Source organism: Cygnus atratus, chromosome 28, assembly GCF_013377495.2.
Source record: "Cygnus atratus isolate AKBS03 ecotype Queensland, Australia chromosome 28, CAtr_DNAZoo_HiC_assembly, whole genome shotgun sequence".
NCBI classification, from domain to species: Eukaryota; Metazoa; Chordata; class Aves; order Anseriformes; family Anatidae; genus Cygnus; species Cygnus atratus.
Window position 1 is genome coordinate 2,564,933 of NC_066389.1, and position 20,481 is coordinate 2,585,413.

At 49.4% G+C, this 20,481-nt stretch overlaps 1 protein-coding gene and 1 long non-coding RNA gene across 15 annotated transcripts; one reads left to right on the forward strand and one right to left on the reverse strand.

The window, feature by feature from the left end:
- Positions 1 to 138: 138 nt before the first annotated feature.
- SETDB1 (SET domain bifurcated histone lysine methyltransferase 1) lies at positions 139 to 18,729 on the reverse strand. 14 transcript variants are annotated; one of them, XM_035570750.2, is made up of 22 exons: positions 18,638 to 18,729; positions 17,757 to 17,981; positions 17,235 to 17,407; positions 16,678 to 16,715; positions 16,442 to 16,541; positions 15,848 to 16,015; positions 15,336 to 15,537; positions 13,998 to 14,071; positions 13,450 to 13,640; positions 12,426 to 12,555; positions 11,935 to 12,073; positions 9,252 to 9,410; positions 7,935 to 8,537; positions 7,269 to 7,385; positions 6,756 to 6,925; positions 5,227 to 5,843; positions 4,532 to 4,560; positions 4,077 to 4,251; positions 3,268 to 3,430; positions 2,558 to 2,769; positions 1,650 to 1,738; positions 139 to 1,020 (listed from the first exon to the last, which is right to left on the reverse strand). In XM_035570750.2, the coding sequence occupies exons 2-22, from the start codon at positions 17,966 to 17,968 to the stop codon at positions 903 to 905; spliced, it is 3,879 nt and encodes a 1,292-aa protein (XP_035426643.1). In that variant the 5' UTR covers positions 17,969 to 17,981; positions 18,638 to 18,729; the 3' UTR covers positions 139 to 902. The 14 variants fall into 14 exon arrangements, with proteins under 14 accessions (XP_035426643.1, XP_050571862.1, XP_050571863.1 ...); XM_050715905.1 differs by having other exon boundaries at positions 18,605 to 18,657; XM_050715906.1 differs by lacking the exon at positions 18,638 to 18,729 and adding an exon at positions 18,605 to 18,632 and having other exon boundaries at positions 4,119 to 4,251.
- Positions 18,190 to 20,218, forward strand: LOC118260463 (uncharacterized). Its single transcript, XR_004782230.2, has 3 exons — positions 18,190 to 18,294; positions 19,200 to 19,417; positions 19,529 to 20,218. It is a non-coding gene; the product is annotated as an uncharacterized LOC118260463 (long non-coding RNA).
- Positions 20,219 to 20,481: the final 263 nt, after the last annotated feature.

Below are 20,481 nucleotides of genomic sequence, written 5' to 3' on the forward strand. Positions count from 1 at the left end.
CAGGATAGTGACAGCAGCAGGGGTGTCCTTGCTGCAGCAGGTTAATTTTTTCACCCCTGTTCTGCCACCACAGCGCCCCTTGGCATTACTGTCACCTCATGACACAGATCGAAGTGGCCAAAAAGAAAAGAAAGCTGGGGTGAAGGTGAGCAAAATTTTAGTAGAAAAACACACTTTATTGCTTTTCAACAACAATACAACTTTTTACAACAGCTAGGAGCTGAGGAGAGATGCTTTTTTCCACTCAACTTCACTTGCATTGCTATACCCCCAGATTGGTCCATTCTTACATGGCTTAGCCTCACCATTGTCACTTCCCTCCCAGTCCGGTCCTAAGGCTGCAGGGACAGCAACAGCCCCATCCCAACAATGAAGTGCTTCCCTCGAGTCTCTAAGAAGTATTTCCTGCTGGAAACACTTGACTAGCAGCACCATCGGCATGGGCTGGAGCTGCCTGGAGGTTTCTGTCTTAAATTCAGTAGAGCTAGAAGAGAGCAGTAACAGCTGCTTGTGTGACAGCTAAGGACCTCCATCAGATGTCTTACATCACAGCTCAGCAAATGCCCTTTTCTGTGGTGTTGAGACAAATCAGTCTGGTGTAGGGCTAATGTAGCCCATGGGACACAGTAGAGCCAAAGCTCCCAGCATCAGGTAGCTGGCTTGGGTGTTACCCCCTACTGTAGCCATTCCAGGTGCGTTACACCAGGTTCTGGTCTGCGTTCAGCTGATCATCCAATTTTCAAGTGAACAGGAGAACTCAAAGCCATGGTACTCAGCTTTGTAACAGTTACCAGTAAACAACCACCGCCCTTCTCTGCTCAGAAGAAACAGTACTTTACCCTCACAAAGGGAAAGCTAGGACCAGGCCAGCAGTCAAGAGCACTTGGGGAGCACCAGTGGGCTCAGAGCAGCCGCCCACGGCACTCAATAGCCCCGCAACAGCACAGCAGCTCTTTGCCTTCTACACTGCCCACTTCATAGTTGTAGTCCCATGTCAGCTCTGTGCCAGCTCGTATCCTCCTGGAAAGAATCAACAAACAAGTAAGTGCACAACGAGGACAGGCTGGGAGAATAGGCTGTTCCAAACAGGAGGATCTCCTGCTAGCAGAGAGCAAAGCTTACATACAGCTTCTCCGGCCAGGGCAGGGCAGTCCAGCTTTACCCAGGGCAAGAGTGAAGCAGCCAGCAGAGCTGCATTTGGCTCCAGAGTGAACAAGGGACAAAGTTCCCTGATGAATCACTCCCATGGGGCTTCACTGAGGGGAGATCATGCTTGTGACGCCAGAGAGGCACACAGCAGGGATTCACCCCTGCCCGGTGCTGCCTGTGAGGTGGCGGCTCATCCTTCTGCTGTTGGTGACTCAAACACCCCAGGCAGCCAACTACTCCGTGCTCATCTCTCCCCTTTGGAAAGGCCCCAAACTGATGCAAACCGCACCAGAATCTATCACAGGAAGAGAAGTCCTCACCCAACTCATCTCCAAGCCCATTCTCCCTGCTCAGGCTGGTATGAAACCAGGGCAGTGGTTACCAGGAGGAAACAGCCCACACTGGTCACGCAGCCCCAGCCAAGGGGCTGGATTCAACCAAGGCCTGCAAATTATCAGTGGGCACCGTCCACCCGCCCTTCCCCAAGCGCTCTGACTTACTTGCTAGCAAAGAAGGCGACCCAGGGGAAGCGGAGGTCATGTGTGTCCACAAAAACATTCTGCACGAAGAGGTTTGGGCTGCAGCTATGCTGCAAAGGGACCAGAGACAAACACTAAGCAAGTTCCTGTGTCAGGAGGGATGCAGACCAGCCAGCAATAAATATAATCCTTTATAAACAAGCAGCATTCCTGATTTGACTGCTGTGTTCAGTGAAATCCTGATGAGACAGGGCACACTCCTTCCCCTGCCTGCATGACTAGAGATGAGTCATTAGATCCAAGTAGGCAAAGGTAACGGTCATTGGAAGGACTGACTTGGCCATCCCACTTACCACACGTCATGGGGCTAGAACAGTCTCCCCTGTTTCACCCTGGGGGTGGGGAATCATCCTGTTAGCCCTGCTCTTTTCTCTTTTTGTTTATGTTTATCTACTCCTGGGCTGGAAGAGGCCCACTAAAAGCACAGATTACCTCAGATATGTCCCTTTCTCTTCTCAGATGCCAAGGGTACTAAGAAAACCAGAGACATTCCCTCTTCAATCCCCTATTTTCAGGGCTTCCATTGCCACCTTGAAGCAAGGGGCAAACAGGTTTGTCTGCTATCCACAATTCATCCAGGAACGGAGTGAAACCACTGTACTGGAGCAGCAGGGTTAGTTTCACCCCAAATACATCCAAAATCTTGCCCAAATCAGCAACAATCATCCACTTGTACCCTTTGAGGAGGGGCTGGGGTGGCCAGGAGGTGGCTCAGCTCCTAACCAGCATCACACCACACAGTAGCAACCCAACACAACAGAGACTGGCAGGGACAACAAACCAAGGTTTAGGGTGGTTATCCAAGGTCAGATTAATTCAAAACACACTCAAACAGCACTCCCACAGAGCTGCTGAGGGCTGTGACTCACATTCAGGTAACGGCCCAGGTTCCCCTCCAGTTTGGCATCAATGATATAACAAGACTCCTCTCCATCGTAGAACTGCCGTGTGGTTCTGCGGACAGGTACACTCTCACCCTTGTCGGCCACTGCCATGTTGGTTGACTTGATGGCAATCCCATGAGTCGATTTCAGGGCAAAACCTCGGGTGGATTTCACTGCCACCTGCCTCTTAACAGGACCTGCCACAACAGAGGAGCAAAGGCTGCCACTTCCTCTCTCCACCTCTCAAAAGAGGAACCCCACAGTAGTGTTGCCAACCCAAGGTGCTCTGCTCTCACAAAGGGGTGATAAGCCTCTTAGAGATGCAGCTCAAATCTAAAACACAACCTTGGAATGGCTCCTGGAAATCTCCCAGCTCTCCACCCAACCCAGGAGAGACGGGAAACCCACCATAAAAAGCATCACGCAGTTGCTTTCTCTTATATATTCACTATTATGTAGAACTTGAAGACTGGCTTTTGCAGAGTTTTAGCACAAGCAGGGCACTGGGAAGCTTCCTGCCTTGGCTGTAACACTTAGCTCAGAGGCGTTTGGAGCAGGACATGAAATACAGCTGCTATGCCCTGCCAATGGGGGCAGCAACTATCAACCATTCCTGGTGGTTTCTGGCCAGTTATTTCTTGCTACACCTCTCATTTCTCAGTGTTCCTCACCCAGTGCGGTGCAGCTATCCTCACCTGAGCCAGAGGGGTTTTTCTTGTCATCCCCTTCTTCTTCCTCAGAGCCTGACGAAATGGTCTGGATGTCATCACTGTCATTGGTGGTGCCCTGGGCCTGCCCTGCCGCTGTCTGCCCGTTCTCCCCCTCGCTGTCTGTGCTGCTTGACAGGGTCAGCACATCCTGCAAAAAGGCATTAGCATCTCGTGAGTGTAGCCTGGGTAGGGGAGAGCATTGGTGCAATGCTTTCCAACTGACATTCAAGGCTCCTTTTTCTCTAAATAGTATTTTACTCTTTTACTCCATACTCTAGGAAGCCCTTTTGCAAACACACGTGGACACTGAGCCACAAGGGGACAGAAACCCCACCTCAAAGGCCAATCTGCAGTGGGGCTTCAGGGGGCTGCTTAGTCCTGTGGCACCAGTGCAGAGATGAATCCTCTTTGGCCCATCAGGTGCTCTGGGTTTTGCAGGGAAGGGAGAATAACCCCAAAACAAAGGCCAGTGACGACTATCCCCCCAACAGATGGCTTCCTAGCCCCAGCTCCTCTGACCAATAGATCCCTGGGGTGCTGGGCATGCAAACCAAGGTGCTACATCCCATTCTAACATGAAGACCAAACACAAAAACTCTCCTAATTTTTGGGCTTTCAGAACCAAGAGAGATCCACACTGTCTGAAGGAAGTCAGAATTCTCCAAGAAATCACAACTAGGAACCAAAGGCACTGCTCTGGTACTCAGCTGGGAACAAAAGCAGCATATACAAAACCCAAAAGTTCAAGGCTTTCACCAAATCAGTTTGGGGCTATAAGGCAGAACCAGGCTCACCCCTTGTAGCCCATGTCTGAAGCTTGAAGGGTCAGCGCTTACTTCTGTGGTGGGCTGCAGGGGGACAGAGTGTCGTCTGCTCTGCAGCAGGGCTGTTTTGCTTGTCGGCCTCCGGATTCCTTCTAGTTTGGGAGGGCTCGGGTTGTAGCCATACATCCTTCCCAAGTCGCTTAGCCTATGAAGTGAGGAGAAGAGCAGGTCATACTTCTATCTCCACCAGGCCTGTCTGCAAGCCAGGTAGAGACCCAGCAGCTGAAAAAAGCAGAGCTGGGAGAGACCATCATCTCCAAGTGTTTAAATTTGCCAGTGCACACCAGGGCACAGCCCAGGCCCTCCCAGCCTCTCAGCTCCCTCTGGCAATGGCAGTAATAGAGTAGAACCCTAGAATTGCAGCAATTCATTCAGAGGGAAATTTGGAAATAAAAAGCAGGAAAATGTGATTTAAGAAACCTTACCCAGGAAATTTGCTTGAATCTTCAGGTTCCTGCACAAGAGACAAACACAGAAGATTAAGATTTCTCCTTTTTGGAGCATTCTTCAACCCTTCTGTGGATATGCTTGCAAAACATCAGCCTGGGTGTCCCTACTGCTCAGAGTGACACCCAGTCCTTGGGGTGCTCCAGAAGAGCCAAGTTATGATTGTAAGTCCCCCATCCTTAACACCCCATTGGTGGGGCTCTGAGTCCCCTTCTCCAGAGCAAGAGGATGGACAGAGACCACCTCCATCTCCACACTGTCCCCAGCCCTGACTGAGCTCACTCCACACCAGCTCAGGCAGCCAGGCAGGGGCTGTGGTGGCTCCCTTTCTCAGGACTGCACACCCTCTGCATAGGCACGCAGCACCCTGGGGCAGGAGTTGTGCTGAGCTGGGGCAAGCTCAGCCCAGCTCATGCTGAGTCACTTGTTCACAGCCTCTGTACCACCACGTGCCCAAGGAAGGGAAAGGGCACCTCCACATCCCCCATGGTGGCAAAAGCCAAGTAAGTAGGGCAAGGGGACACACATCAAACAGCATCACAGTCGACCTAGTTGTGCTGAAAAGCCATTCAAGCAAGAGCACAGTTAAGGCACATCTGTGTCTTAGTTTCTACATCCATGCCTGCAAAGCAGGCTGCAATATGCATATCCCAGTCCCACAAACCTTCCTTACATCTTTCTTCAGTGCCTTTGACTCTCCATCCACATCACCCAGGACAGGAGCAGATGCTTTCTCTCTCTCAACAGGGAGATCTGTTTTGCAGGCCTTGACTTCACCACCCTCACTCATCTTGAAGGAGGAGGCACTGTCATTGTCCTGGAAGCCATCGGACATGCTGTTGGAGCTTAGCCACGAGGCTACTTTGTTTTTGGAGGTCTCCTCCGACACTGGCAGCTTACAGGAGGCAGCTACTGCGATCTCATCGTGGCTGATTTGCCGGGTGAGCCCCGAGTCCTTGGAGGCTGTCTCTGACAGCCCGTTCTCTTTCTGGCCACGGGTCTGCCGTCGTGTTGCATAGCTGCGCCATACCGAGCTGGTGCTGAAGTCCTCATCCTTGCAGAAGTTGTCATCAGAGCTGTCCTCATTGGACTCCTCCTGCTCCTCAGTGCCTGTGTTTTCCTCCTCTTCTTCCTTGAGGTCGACTCCACTGCTGTCAGATGAGCATTTTGCATCACTCTCGTAGCCCTCCTTGAAGTTCTCCACGCTCTCAATGTGATCCAGGTTTGCAAAATATTCATCACCCATCTCTAATCCCTCTTTGTCAGCAAAGTCATCTGTGAGAATTTTCCCTGGCAGTGGTAAATAAAAAGCAAACTGAGTTTTCCAGAGATTATATTCCTACCCCACCCATTTGTCCTCTCCAAGGGCTCAGTGACGAACAAACAGGACTGATGGCACCTTATTCCAAAGCTGGGCTGAGAAAGGAAAACATATTATCCTAATACTCGAGGTAATAAAAATCTGAAGCACATGCCTGACCTGAAGTGGACCCTTGTTAACACACAGGCTTCCAGCAATGAAATCTCTGAACAGCAACTCAAACATGGTGACTGCCTTTTTCTCTGAAGGCTTTGGACTGGAGGTGAGGGTGTAGCACAGAAACAATATTAAGGCAAGAAAACAAAACACAGGAAGTCAGGCAATACACATGGTTAGTTTCTTTTCAGAGTTAATGCAACCATGCTGTGCAACTTCTGCATTTTGTTGGTTTGTGCCCATGTCTCAGGGACTGGTTCAATGTAAACAGGAAGCAGGTATATGTTGATTCACCCTCAGTGCACAGAGACAGCTCTGGGGATCTGATCACTTCTCTTGACACTGGCGCTGCAGCCATACCAGTTTCTGCAGCATTTTGTTTCAGAGTTGGGCAAGGTAAGGGCATCAAAATGCTGCCAATTCAGCATCTAAGTTTTTACCTTCCTGTTTCTTTAACAAGCACAGGAAGAGCTTCACACCCATTCTAATGGGTTTTGCATTTTGAGATAAACAAAGCATACATCTCAGGCCTGACACAAGCCGGACACAACCAGGTCTTTTCAGTACTTATTTTTTCCCTCCTGTTAAGCAACACAAACTAGTTTCGTATCTGCATACGTATGACCACCTGGAAGAACACTGGCTCAGCAAAGGCTTTTCATTCACTGCAGCTGTTTCAAACCTAAGTGGTTTCTAACTCCTTGTTCAGCGGGGTGAGATCCTACCTGCATAGATGCAGACAAAAGAGCCTTTAGCAATATCATCAAGGCAACGAATGCCCCAGCCTTTGTTCTGAGTCTTGAATAACTGTAGCCGGACTTGGAGCCCATGTTGGACCAAGCGATTGGTACACATGTTAATGTTGCACTTGCATCTCTTGTTACACTCATAAACCCTGAAAGAAAGGAGAACAGTGAAACCTCTCTCTGGGACCTTAATCATCTTCCCTGAGAAAGACATCCCAAGACTTGATGTTGTGCCAGGAACGATGCAAAGGGACCTGCAACAGCAGTGACTTAAAGCTCAGCAGAGTAGGGAGACTGTGAGACTGTAGTTGCCAGATACCGCAGCAATGCATAGACACCCTAGGCCACACGTTAACAGATGAATCAAGAACAGAGAGGCAGGTTTTCAGTATCTGCACTTAGCTTCAGGAAATACTGCCTCTTGATAGCATCAGAGGCCAAGTTTCTGGGGCTGGTATTTGTGAGGAGAAGAGATGGCACAGCTCTACTCACCCTGTTGGGAGGCATTCTTCCAGCCTTTTGTGCTGGTATCCTGAATTGGGGTTGATCTGCCCACCTGGCGTGCAGCCAGTTGCTTGGACTGTCAGCTGGTGACAAGCACATTTTGATCTAGAGACAGACACAGAAAAACCCACCCAGGCCCCAGAGGTTAGTTTTACACACCGGTTTTGCAGGAATTAAAAAAAAAAAAGTTGCATCTTTCTGCATGTATATACGCAGAGTTGAGCGCCCAGGACTTGACCAGGAGTAAAACCTGTGGCCCACCAGGGCTGCATGGGCTTAAAGTCCACTGCAGGTCCACCTTGGACAGCCCCTGAGGAAGAACTTCTGCTCAGCACAACTTTAGAACAGCAGAATCAAATGCTGTATCACACAGCAGAGATCAGAAGCATAAATGCTGTAAAAGAAAAGACTACACAAACAGAGCATATTGAGAGCTCAGCTTTGCCACAATGGGACAAGAAGGTACGCTGATATTCATCACACATAGCTAAGGTTAATTGGGAGGCTGAAGACATCAACAATCTTTCTGAAGGTCACACCAAATGCTGCAGTTTGTTCAGCTGAGCCAGGAAAGGGTTGTTATCAGGGCAGGCAGCACAGTCCAGGTGCTGGCCCCCACCCACCAGGCCCCGCAGCAAACAAGGAGTCACCTACTTGTCTCTGCAGCCGTCTTTGCAGTCACAGCCCACGAGGAACTCCCAGCTGGTGTTGATGTACACCCCTTTGCCTGGGATGCGCTCTTTGCTGTAGGCCACCTGTGGTGGCGGGGTGTTATCAATCTCATTGACACAAGACAGTGGCACATCCTCCCTGCCCTTGGTAATGTCTGCAATGTAGTAGTAGGGTTTGTAGGGCTGGAACTTACGATCTACCAGCACATATGGGTCCAAGCAGAACATCTCCAGGAAAAGGAAGTCACAGTCTGTCTCAAAAAGGTAGCGCTCAATTTCCTGCATGGTTCGCAGGCACAGCCCGCACGGTGTCTTGTAGATGACATGGAAGCCCATCTTGCGGTTAACCCGTCTGCGGGCTGTCATCCGTCTGAAGTCGTAGAGCAGCGGGATGAGCAGGGGATTCTTGCTGCGGTACTGATCGCTGCGGATGGGACGGACACGGGACAGACAGGTGTAGCTGCAGACATGCGGCAGGTAGAATAGTTTCTCCAGCGGGGCTCGGTAAGAGGGCTCATTGGGCACACGGTCCATCATGCCATGGAAGGTCTGTGCTGTGCCAGTGCCTGCCTGGCCACTTGAGAACCTGTTACATTAGAAGGAACAAGCTGAGTAACTGCAGCTTAAGGAAGAGCAGTGCTTGCTCCTAAATCTGCAAATGGATTTTAGACACTTAATTCCTAACAAAGTAGCTGCTAGTTATGCGCTGGGACACCTCACTGGCTTTCCTACCTGGTTCAATTAGACACAAGCTCCAGCATTCCCTTATAGTAAAGCAGCGCATGTCTCAAAGGGACGGTTACCAGCCATGGTGAACACACACAAAAAAATCAGAACTAAGGAAGCAGAAACAAGCCAGCTGTGATCTCAGAACAAGGATCAATGGCTTCTGTACTGTGACAAAGCCACCACTGTGGAAAAGCCACCTGCAGATTTAGATTAATACCGGCTCCACGCTCAAGCCCCAGAAAGCTTGTGGAAACAGGAGTCATTCAAAAACAAGCAGGTCAAAGCCTTTGGCCAGGGCCCTGCTGGGGTAATTGCTGGTCAGTGCTGAGAACAGACCCTCCAAGCTCAAGTCAATGACAAAATGTACCAAACGGTTGTCTGGGAGGGAAAATAAGGTAAGCTGACAACAAATGCTCAGGACCAGACAATCTGGCAAAGGTTTCAGTCCATACCAAAAGACAGACCTGCACTAAAAGAAACAAGCCCCAAATGTGTATCAGCACCGCCAAACTCTCAGAAGGACCCAGGGATTCTGCTGCACGTGTACCAAGTGTGAACAAGCTTTGTTTACCGATGTTGCTGGGATGCACCGGTCCTTCCGGCAGGAGGTGTATCACTTAGAACAGGTGAAGAAGGTGAAGACTGCCCAGAGCCCACAGAGCCAGGACGGAAGGAAGTACTTTTCTTGGCCACTTGCTTTCTCGACTGGGCCAGCTGACTGTCAGAGCATCTGCACAAGGGAAGAAGAGAGGTGATTTGCAAGGTGCATACGTTCATACAACTGGTAGGATTCAGACAGACAGGAGCAGCCAAAATAATCCTCACCCACTGAGGTTAACAGTGCCCAGACAAAAGAAACTGAACAGGTTCTTCCTAACAACTGTGGAAATTAGCTCACTTCCGATTACATGTGCTGTTTGCAATCCCACAATAATTCCAACCAAATGTCAGAATTCAGCCACTTTTAAAAGTGACTTCTGCTGTAAAGATATTTATTTGAAAGTGAGGCATGAGGGTGAGAGGGAATGTAATGAGCATGTCCAACGCCTTCACTTCAGGAAGCTGGACAAACCAAGGCATGAAGAAACCCCTGCAACAGCAGAAATGACTTTACAGAGGCTCAGTCAGTGCTACAGTACTGAGCAGTGGGAGGAACAAGAAGTACAGAAGGCTTTTTTTGTCCATAACAAGCACCGAGATAAGACTGTACAAGGGAATGTAATAATATCACTGACAAAAGGGCTATGAGGGGCTCCCAAACACCTCCGCAGCCCAATACACAATATCAGGACAGTGGGAGTGATCTGGAAGACAGCAGTCCTCACACTCAGAGAAAACAACAGTGGAAGTCTTCAGTCCATTTATACTGATAAAACAAAAGCCACCCCAAGCAAGGCACTAGTTTTTCCACAGGTGGAAAAATGCAGTTATGTTATCAGGGCATAAAAGGAAGAGAGAGTAAGAGCAGGAAGGGGTGACAACTTCAGCAAACATCTGCCTTACAAGCAAGGTGTTAAACACACATTTAGAAATTCAAGAGCAAGAGAAAGATGTTTCTGTCAACAGGCTTTAGACAGCCAGAAATGGCTGACACTAGCAGTTCCCTGGCACTGTAAAAGAGCCTGAAGAGAGGGAAGAGAACCAGGCCTTCCTCAGAGTAAACAAAACACTGGAGCAAAGAAATCAATCTCTTGGTTTTAATAACCTAAAACCAATGTTTAATTAACCCAAAAGTATCCTTCAAGACAGTAGTATGCTGCCTTCCGTCAGTGGTGTAAAAAAAAAAAAGTTGTCTTTGAAGCAGTTCAATACTTAGTGGCAGGGTGGGGAAATGGCTGTAGTGTCTGCTTGTATTAAATCTGAAAACAAGATCCTAAAGTCAAAGCCACTGTGTGGGGAGAGAAAAAAAGTGTTTCTTGTAACCACTGCAAGGACTGTTAAATGGAAAAGGAGATTTGTCAGTCAGCAAGACTGCAGGATGGCAGATCCCAGCAGTACAACTTTATTGTCTTATTGTTGTGCTTTTGCACATCCTTCCTACACCCTCGACAGGGTGCCTTAGTGTTAGGGTGACAGCACAGCTCTTCTTCCGTTCACAGGTGGAGCCCTAGACTGAAGGTCTAGGAGCCAGCATTGCATTCCTCATGCTGGAGCAGACCTCCTTTGGCTCTGGGCCTCTCTTCTTGGTTATGCAAGAGATGAAGAACAGGACTGTGGCTTCAATTCTCAAGTCTAGGTCAGAACAGAACAGGAGGAGCATTTCCTAGTTAGTCCCCACATCCAGGGGCAGAATGAGTCATATTGCACTGGTATTTGGAGAGGAATCCAATTCTGAGAATGGAGGCTGGGGGCACACAGGGTTTCTGACACGCTGCTACACCTAAAGAGCATCTGGTGAGTAAAACTTCACTTGCTGCACAGGTTCCTTACAGTTGGGGCATCTCCTTTCTCCCTTTTGCCCATGTAGCAAGGCACAGTCACAGCAGAAAACATGCTGGCAGGGAGCCAGGCGTCCATAAATTCGGATGGGAAATCCACACTGGTGACAAAAATGAACTGGGACAGCATCTCTCTCCCCTACAAAGTTATTAAAGTCCCAGAGCACATGCTCAGGTACCCTGGTGTTCTCAAACATGCTCCCTTCGTCACAAGGCCGAGTTCCTCCTTCATCCAGGCCTCCTTCAGCACAAACCCGCACCTCTGAGAACATCCCACTTGGGCCCCTGGTGGGAGGAGGCATGTGTGTGACTTGGCCGTAGCTTAGTTTTATCTGGTTTGGTTCGCGACCACCAAGACCAACCACTGATCCTGAGTTCTCAGTGCCTTGTAAGTCATTGAGGTCTGTGAGCAGGTCAGTCCAAGTGGAGGAATGCAAGGCAGCCGGAGACCAGTGCCTGGACGTGACACGAGGGAGCAATTCAGATTTTCAGAAGAGAAGCAGCAAATGTTCTAACTTGGAAATACATTAAGTGCGAAGCTTTAGCCCTGGGTAAGAACAAGGCATTTGGCTCAGGGAGTGCTGGGCTGTCAGCCCTCCCGCCCCCAATTAGTCATCCAGCAGCCCTTATCTACAGTTTTCCCCAGAAGCACAACTAAAAACAGTTCGTATAACCAGGAAACAAGTCTAGCCATGGAGGAAACCTGCACCTGAGGATTCCTCTACACAGAAAGGGTGGTGCCTGAAAGAGCTGAGCACAGGACACAAAACAAGAAGGAGGTAGTGGCGGAAGCAGAGAACTGACTCAAGTACTTACTCCATCTCAGCAGGCTGTGGAGAAATGGACCGTGCAGCCAGCGAAGCTGCCTGCATTTGCTCTAGGGGTTTGTACTGAGTACCGGCTCCGGTTAAATCTTGTGTATATTGTACTACAGGCCCTTTGCTCCGGACAGCACCTAGTGGGGAAGGAGAAAAAGCAAAGTATCAACAAGGAAAGTCTCTGCATCAAACAAAGTTTGTTGCACTAGTCACAAAACATTGACTTAGTTCATGAAGGCAACCAAAACACAAGCATTTGCAATTAACAATGGGACACTGGCTGATCTCTGAGTCACAGCCAGTCACCACAAACAGATTCTGGCCACTTCACACAACTGCAGTCTGCTTTTGCTACATCCTTATGCCAGTAGATAAAGCCCTTTGTAGATCTCAGACTCCAGGAGTTCTACTAAAAAAAGCAAAACAATAAAATGCACAAAAAAGCCCACAATGCATTCATTCAAATTCCAGGATACACATTAAACATACCAACGTTGGGACGAGTTCTTGCTTGTCCACTTTGCTTCTTTTCTTGGGTAGAGGCTGTCGAAGTTTTCATGCTAAACATGGGCTCGAGGCGTGTGGAACCCCGGTAAATCCACTCACAGCGTTTGTCATCCTGCAAAAAGGAGAAGGCAGCACCACTCACAGCACAGCAAGAGCTTCCTAGATGAAGTATATAAACCCAGGAGACAGCAGTGATGCTTTTAAAGTCAGCAGAACTGAATTGAGAGGAGACAAAGCATCAAACTGAAGGACCATGAAAGACCATGCAGCCAAGGCAGTAAATACTTCTTCATGTCCAGGGGAACACTGACTACAAACCCGCTTTTGCCTCCAGTCTAGAAAGAGGCCCTCCACCAAGACCTCAAACTTCACATGCAGCTCTCTTCTCAGTCCACCAACTGATCAGCAAGGCACTGTTGGAGAAATCAGACTACCCCACGTGATACGCGAACTCCCCTGCATGAAAAGGAATCTGTTCTAGGACAGTGAGGTTAAAGTCTGAAAATACACATCTTTCTCAGCACCACTGGCTATGCAGTTATTTCAGCAGAAAGGGACCCAAGTAGGCACAGAAAAGTAAGTATCTTTTCTGCAATTCGTAGAACTTGAGCAAGCAGAATATTGCAGATTCTGTTTCTCTCCTGCTTCCCAAACCAGCACTTGGACAGAACACATTGCTAGGAGCTTACATCAAGAAAGGACCAGGACAGAACATGTGCAGATGATAGGTTTTGTTTCTTATTCATCTGTTAATTGCAGTTTGCTCTTAAAGTTTTACATGCAAAATACTTTAAAGAGCTTTTGAAGTTTTCATCATGAAATTAAAGTCTCACCTTCACATCTATACGCAGTAGAAATTAGCAGAGTAAGCAAAACACCTGCTTGGTCCAAAACTCTGTCTGACATTAGCAATGAAAATAGATTTGATCAGACCCATAGAGTCAGACCCCTCACTCAAATTTAAGCCCATCTTCCCCTTCTAATGGGAGAGGGGAAATTGCCATACCAGGAAAAGGATTTTGACCAGGCTGCCATCCACTTCTTCCACTCTGGATTTCCACCAGGTCCCTTCCCATTCTGTTTTGATCAACTGGCCATTCTTCAGCAGCACCATGGGACGGTTGGGGTAGGCTGTGATGTACTCCTCAATGAAATCACGACAAGAAACATCTTCTATGTCTTCCCAAGTCTTTTTAACTGTTCAGAAAGGGATGGACAGGAGAAAATGAAGATGATGAAAGACTTTTACAAAGAGGATCTTTGACTCTTTTTCAAAGAGATCCCATACAGATTTTTACATAAGAACAATCAAGCAGCAATCTTGGTGGTAGGGCATGTAGCCATGTTAAGGCACGTAGAGTGCAAGGAGTGCACACACTGTGCGGGTAAGAAACCATTATTTTCTCCCGCTTCATATGCAAAGCAAATCTCTACAGGCACAGCACTGGAAGGTGACATGCATAACCTCCACTTTTGAGTGAGGCTCCTTCATATGCCCTAAAGCCCTCCATAAAATTTCAGTGTTAGGACATAGAAGAGGCAGAGATCACTCACGTGGCCTGCAGATTGGGTACAGCTCCCACTCCTTGACATATGAAGCATAGCCATCATCAAAGAAGATCAGGAACCTAGAGAAAAGCAAAGAGAATGTGTGCTACAAGTTGGAAATTAGAAATGCAACTAAATAAAATGCAGCTACACATCATATAATGGAAGTGGAGAAACCCTCCTCTTTCTTCCACCAATCACAAAGGCCCTCAAACAGGTATGACAGATGAAGACAGAAAAAAATTATCATTTCTGCCAGGAACTCACGAGCTTCCCAGTACTGCCACTCCCACTGTTTCCGAACAGCCCAGAGCTATGCCTGTGCTCCCAAAGACAACAAAAAGAGAAGCTGCCCAAAGGCTTCCCAGCAGCATAGCACAGCCAGGCCCTCTTCCCTCAACTCCAGACTCCTTCTGTGCCTCAGCCACAGGGAGGGAAAAGACAGTTTAATTGCTCTTAATTTCTGCAAGCAAAGATATTTTTGGAGTCTTTTCGACCGAGCAGCACATGAGGCTGCACACCATGACTCAAAGAGCACCGCAGGAAGAGAGCTGAGGGACACTGCCAAGGCTCCACCTGCAGACAGGAGATGACCACGGAAGAGGTCTCAGTGCCTACAGGGGACCAGGAGCTCCCAGGATTATGCCCACAAGACTGACATGGCACCAACTTAGTACTGCATGCCTCCAAACAACAACGTCAGAATAGAGAGCCAGGTCAAGGTTGCACTACAAGAGATCAGTATTACAGCTAGTCTAGCCAGGAGGAGTAAATTTGCAATATGACTAATAAATGCAGTTCATTTTCAGTTATTAAACACTTATCAGATAGGACTTTACACAATTAGGCATTTACGGCAGAGCCACATTTGAACCAGGCAGGGTGATTACACCCTTTATGAATCTTCTTAGAAAGACCACAAGCCAAAACCACATCGAAGAAGCCCTGCCCCTTATTTATATGTAGCTGAAGCGACTGCTTTAAACATGCTGTTTCTCCTCCTCAAGTGTTTTGGCAGTGTTGCTGGCAACAAACACTTCTAGGACTCATATTTGCTAATGCCGTATTATATGCCTTGAGCAGTACAGAGTTACCTTTGTGTGATAATTTGAATGAATTACCAAATATAATTTCTGACTCAGGGACATGAGTAATAGAAGAGAAACTCCACCCAAAGCTTTCATAGATAAGAAAAACTGAAGAAAAAACATTGAGAACTAAGTCCCTGGAAAGGTCAGAAAAGAACGTAGCTTCCACTATAGAAAATTCCCTTCTAATTAGCAAAAAAGGGGAAAAAAAGAGGAAAAAAGAGAGGGGTACATGACTGTGGAGGAGAATTAATACCTGTCTTTATTCTTCATGTTTGGGGTTTCAGCCACAATGCCAGCGTACAGCCAAACCTGATTCCCATCTTTGTATTTTGCCACAACCCTGCTCCCAACATAGTGTTTCTCCGGGGAGGGATGATAGTCATAAGCAATATGATTGCCAGAAAGCAAACTCTTCCCTTTGTTGTCAAATTTTACTTTGTACTTCTTACCAGCACCTGAAAGACATTTCAACAGGGCAAGATCAATAAAAGCTATGATTTCATACATGAAGTCTAGTACCATATACCACTCTGACCACACTCAGAACTTTTTTGAAAGCCTCTCACAAATGAATTTGGATAGCGGAAGGTCATTATGGTGATGTGTCACTTTCACAACATTGTATTAGTGTCCAGTGCTTTTCACTGGATCTTCTTTCAAGTGGCATTAGGTGCTCTGACACATAGGGAACTGCTCAAAGTAATTAGCAAACCAAAGCTTAGTGAAAGCCAGAAGCACCAAGACATCAGCAATCACAGGACATACCAACAGACTGGATGGCAATCAGAGTTCCTTTGTGCCATGTTTTGGTTCTCTTCTTGCCCAGGATCCTCATGCCAATATTCAGATCACCATCATTGCTGAGATCGCTCCCAGCTGCAGCAGGTCCAACAGACTGGAGAGTGGCAGGAGTTTGCTGAGGGGTCTGCGCATCTACCCAAAGAAGAACAATCAGAAGTAAGCTAGAAACTGCCCAAAGACTCACTGTCTTACATATGCAACGGAAGAGTATTTGTGAGACCTGAGACAGGAAGCGCTCCTGCTATTCTTCTAGTAATTTTAAGTGCCTCTGGATGGAGTAATCAACAAGCGAGGGTTAAGTAGCACTAAAAAGCTCTCATGTTATGGGAACACCACCATTTGTAGTTGGTTTTGGAAAGGTCATAAAGAAACAAAACAGAAATTTGCAATCAGTATATCCTAATAGGTCTTTCCATCAGGGAAACAGAAAAGAAAGAAATTGTAATTTTCTTTTTCAGAAAGAAAACAAACAGGCCAAGATTCAGACAGGACCAAGGGTAGGGCACACACAGGTGTCAGCCAATATCTGTCAGCTCCAGGAAGCTCTCACAGACTGACCTTTTAGTGCATCCTGGGCATTTGTTTTCTTGTTCACAGCATCCATAAATTTCTGAACATCCTGGGCAGATTTTCTCATTGCAGCCATGGCCTCACGCAGCTGAAGAGAAGGAAAGATAAAGAGAATAAGAAAAAGTATGCAACTTTTCTTTCCCCACCAAATACAATGATGTCCTAAGTGTTCCAGCAAAACTCAACTACAAAAGTACACCATAGTCAAGTCTTTGCCAACTCACCAGAGTCTGATCCTTTACAATTTTGGGATTAGTATCACCTGTGTTTAGAGGGAAAAGAAGAAGTTTAAAACATCTTGGGGATGAAGAATCCATCTTACAAAGTCACTGAAAGAAAAGGGAACAGAGAAAAGCAACCGTTCAAAAGCTGCCTCTGTCCTTGGCAGGAGATCCACTCAAATAAGACATTTACTAAGTCATCAAGTCATCCTTTCTAGATGCATAACACGCTGCACTTGCACCTTCTCCACAGCAGAGGCAGCCTTTGATGGGGACAATAACCAGGTAAGTGGAAAAAAGGGAAGGTCCCAGCTTGGCACCTGAACAAATCTAAACTCCAGGAACCATGGAACAGTTACGGGGGCCTTGGCAGACCATGCAAGTGGTAGCGTTCCTCACACAAACTGAAGGCATTTACCATTCAACCTTCTGCTTCAGGACCACTGTGGCTTATGGCCAGCTTTATGGCACCCTTATTCCTCTCATTCCACCCCTGCTCCAAGACATGCCCATATCTCCACCCCTTCCTTATCATCATGTGGCATGATGAGATACTGAACTGTTCTTCCAGCCCAAATCGATACTCATGACATCGTCATCATCCTCATCTGGGATCTCAATCACTTCTGTAGGCTTGGCAGCCAAGTCCTCGTCTTCAGAACTGCTCTCGCGATACTGGAGGCCTAGCTTGGAGTACAGATCCTTTACCAGTATCTCACATTTATCAATGGCTCTGGGGGGAAAAAAAGAGACAGATACAGCAAAAGACAAGGTGAGTCCAACTGTACATCTCACAATACTACAGAAAAACCACTGGGGAGCTACTAATTAAATACAACTGTCATGAGGTGAGGTAAGAATATTCACCTGAAGGATCCAAAGCCACAGGGGAATAATTTTAATGATCCCTCAATAACCACATACAAATGAATCAATGCAGAACCAACCACGGTGTCAGTCTACATGGAAGGGAAATGGGCAGCACTCAAAACATAGGACTCTGCCACCTGATTTGCCCCTCCTCTACTCTCTGAGGCCTCACTCAGACACAATTCCAGGGCTACAATTCCAAGCACACCCACCTTGAAGCATCATCAAAGAGCCGGTCAACATGAGCCACCTCTTCTTCCTTCTGTTTCACACACTTCTCCAGCTCCTCCAGCTGCTGCTTCCTCTGCTTTACGCATTCAAACTTCTCCAGCTCCTCATCGATGATGTCCTGGAGCTCTTCCATGGAGATCCCCAGTTCCTCCATCACTTCTTGCTGCAGCTCTTTGATCTCCTGGGAATCCATTTCTGCTGCACACCTAAAACCACAGAGAGGTGAGAAAAGCCCAGTGAGACCCTATGGCTGTAGCACACCCTCCCTGAGGCACAGCGCTGGCAAAAGCACAAACCCCGTTTTTTGAAAGCTAGTGGTAAGGATCGTTATAACGTCCAGTCCCAGGGACGCCCAGACCTGCAGCCCCATTTCATCCGGGCCTGGCAATAATGCAACCAGTCTTCGCGATTTTCTTCTTCTGCCCTACGGCTCGTGTTTCTCCCCCTACTGCACCCAGGACGCTCCGAGCCACAACCCCTCCCTCCAGCCCCGCGAACGCAAAGACCGCTTCTGTCGATGTGAGTGCCGGGTGCGAGAAGGGGGAGGCGGCAGGACGGCGATGGGGACGCGACGTGCTGGGGAACGGGGGCTGCGGGAGGCTGCCTGGGGCAGAGCGCTGCCTCTGGAAGGCGCCTCCTCACCGGGGCCGCCGAGCAGCCAGGAGGCGCCGGGGGGCGGCAGCTCCAAGCGCACGGCGCCCCGGCCCGGGGCCTCCGCAAGGCCCCTGCAGCCCCAGGCCCGCCCCCTCCCCTCGCCCCACAGCTCCCCGCTCCCCTCGCCCCGACTCCGCCGCCCCACGGCCGCCTCGCGGGCTCCCCCCGCCCCCACCTCGGCGCCCAGGCCCGCCCCGACTCCGGTTACCGAGGAGGAGGCTGGGGGGGAGGGGGGCGCGGCGTCAAACAGGAAGCAGCAGGACGTCACTTCCGGTAACGGCAACGCGAGGAGCCCAATTCTCCCCCTCCAGCCAGCGCGGCGGGGAACCGCGGCACTGCGCACGCGCGAGGGGCGCTCCGCCACACGCCGGGCCCTGGCGGCAGGGCGAGCCAAGGCGCATGTGCGAAAGGAGGGACTGGGGGGGCGTTAAAGGGGCCGCGGCCCGGGAAAGGCACGGTGCTGCCACCTAGGGGACGGCGGGGGGTAGGGCCCCGGGGCGCCCGGCGGGGGTCTGGGGTCCTGGGACGCTGGGTGGGCCTGAGGGAGGGAGGCTGGCTGGGGGCCCCAACGAGAGAGAGGGCCCTGAGAGGCTGGGTGGGCCTGGCGGTGCTGGGGGCCCTGGGGGCGATGGAGGGTCCTGGGGTGCTGGAGCGCAGCAGGGCCCTGGGAGCCCCAGAGCAGGCAGTAGTGAGGGGGGGCTGCGGGACCTTGCACCAGGGGACGTGGGGGCCAGTGCACACCGGCTCAGTTGATCTACTCCTCTTCCCAGGTGGAGGCCGAGAAGGCGCTGTAGGGGTCCGCGACGAGCTTGGCGCACCGCATCACCACGGCCAGGAGGAAGAGGCACATGAGCACCACAGAGGCCATGGCGAAGCCCTCGTCCACGTCAACAGCTGGCGGCGCCGCGGTGTTCTCCATGCGGGTGGCCCTCAGGTGCTTGGCCCCGAGTTCCAGGCTGCCGGGGGCTTCTCTGCGGGACAGAGGCAGGTGAGATTCATGGAGGGTGAGTGAGATGCAGTGCAGAGGAGGTACAGGGGCCCTCCTCACTTCCCAGGAAAATGCAGGTTAAAATATCCCATTACACTTTTTTTTTTTCAGAGCTGCATTGCCCAGGCATCTGGACTGCTCAATCCCTGCAGTATTAGGTGCAACAGGGACACCGGGACTTGGCAGACCCTTCACAGAAAGGACGGTGGCTTGGGTTAGAAGTGGGCCGGGAGTTTGTGCGGGCTGGGAAAAAACACCAAGAAGCAAACAGGGGTGGTAACAGAGGGTATTCTGATTGCTTAAGAGACCTTTGTAGCAGTGGACAGATAGATTCATACAAGGTTGGAGAGAAGTGGAGGCTTATTCAGACTACTGCCAGGAAAGCCACATGGACTGAACTGTGTGTATACAGGTCTATCTATAGCTCTATAAACACATAAATATATATAAAGTATGCTCCAGGAGCAAGTGAGCACAGCCTGGACTATACCAAGGATGGCACATGATGCAAGAGGATCTGCCAAGTCCTGCAGTGCCCAGAGATTGCTGGAAGTCCCCAGGTCTGAGTCTAGTCCCATGTGTGCTGTTTGGGGCTGTTCCTTACCTCCCCACGGATGGATGGACAGACGGGCTGGTTGCTGTGCCCCGCTTGCTGCCCCGCTGTCTGCGGCCCTAGCGCTGTCCCTGACTGTGGCTGCCTTCTGTCACCAGGGCTTCATGAATACTGCAGGAATGTGGCGACATCACCTTTCAGGCACTCCCAGTAATGGGATCCTGTGGATTAAATTCTAACCCCCTTGAGCTGAAAGTATTTCCAGTACCTTCTTTGCCTCGTGGTTGAGGACTTGTGGGTTGTTTTGTGGGTCTTGCAGGGCCTGACAGGGGCACAGTATGCACTGGGGAGTGTCAAGGAGGACAAAGGTGGCTTGTTCCCAAAATATAGCAAGCGCTAGGTTCCTAGGCTCCCTCCTGTGAGATAATTTGGAGATGGTACTTGGCTGGCTTCAAAAAATGGTGACAAATTTTTGGAACAGCAACGCTTTGGGCTTTGAACTGAGACACCC

Excerpts from the sequence above, each read along its gene's own strand:
- SETDB1 (XM_035570747.2), bottom strand. The coding sequence starts at position 18,145 with ATGGGGCTGCAGGTCTGGGCGTCCCTGGGACTGGACGTTATAACGATC. Across the intron at positions 15,538-15,847 it reads GATTGCCATCCAGTCTGTTG|GTGCTGGTAAGAAGTACAAA; the intron begins GTATGTCCTGTG and ends AATGTCTTTCAG. Across the intron at positions 13,641-13,997 it reads GTACCCAATCTGCAGGCCAC|TTAAAAAGACTTGGGAAGAC; the intron begins GTGAGTGATCTC and ends CTTTCTGAACAG.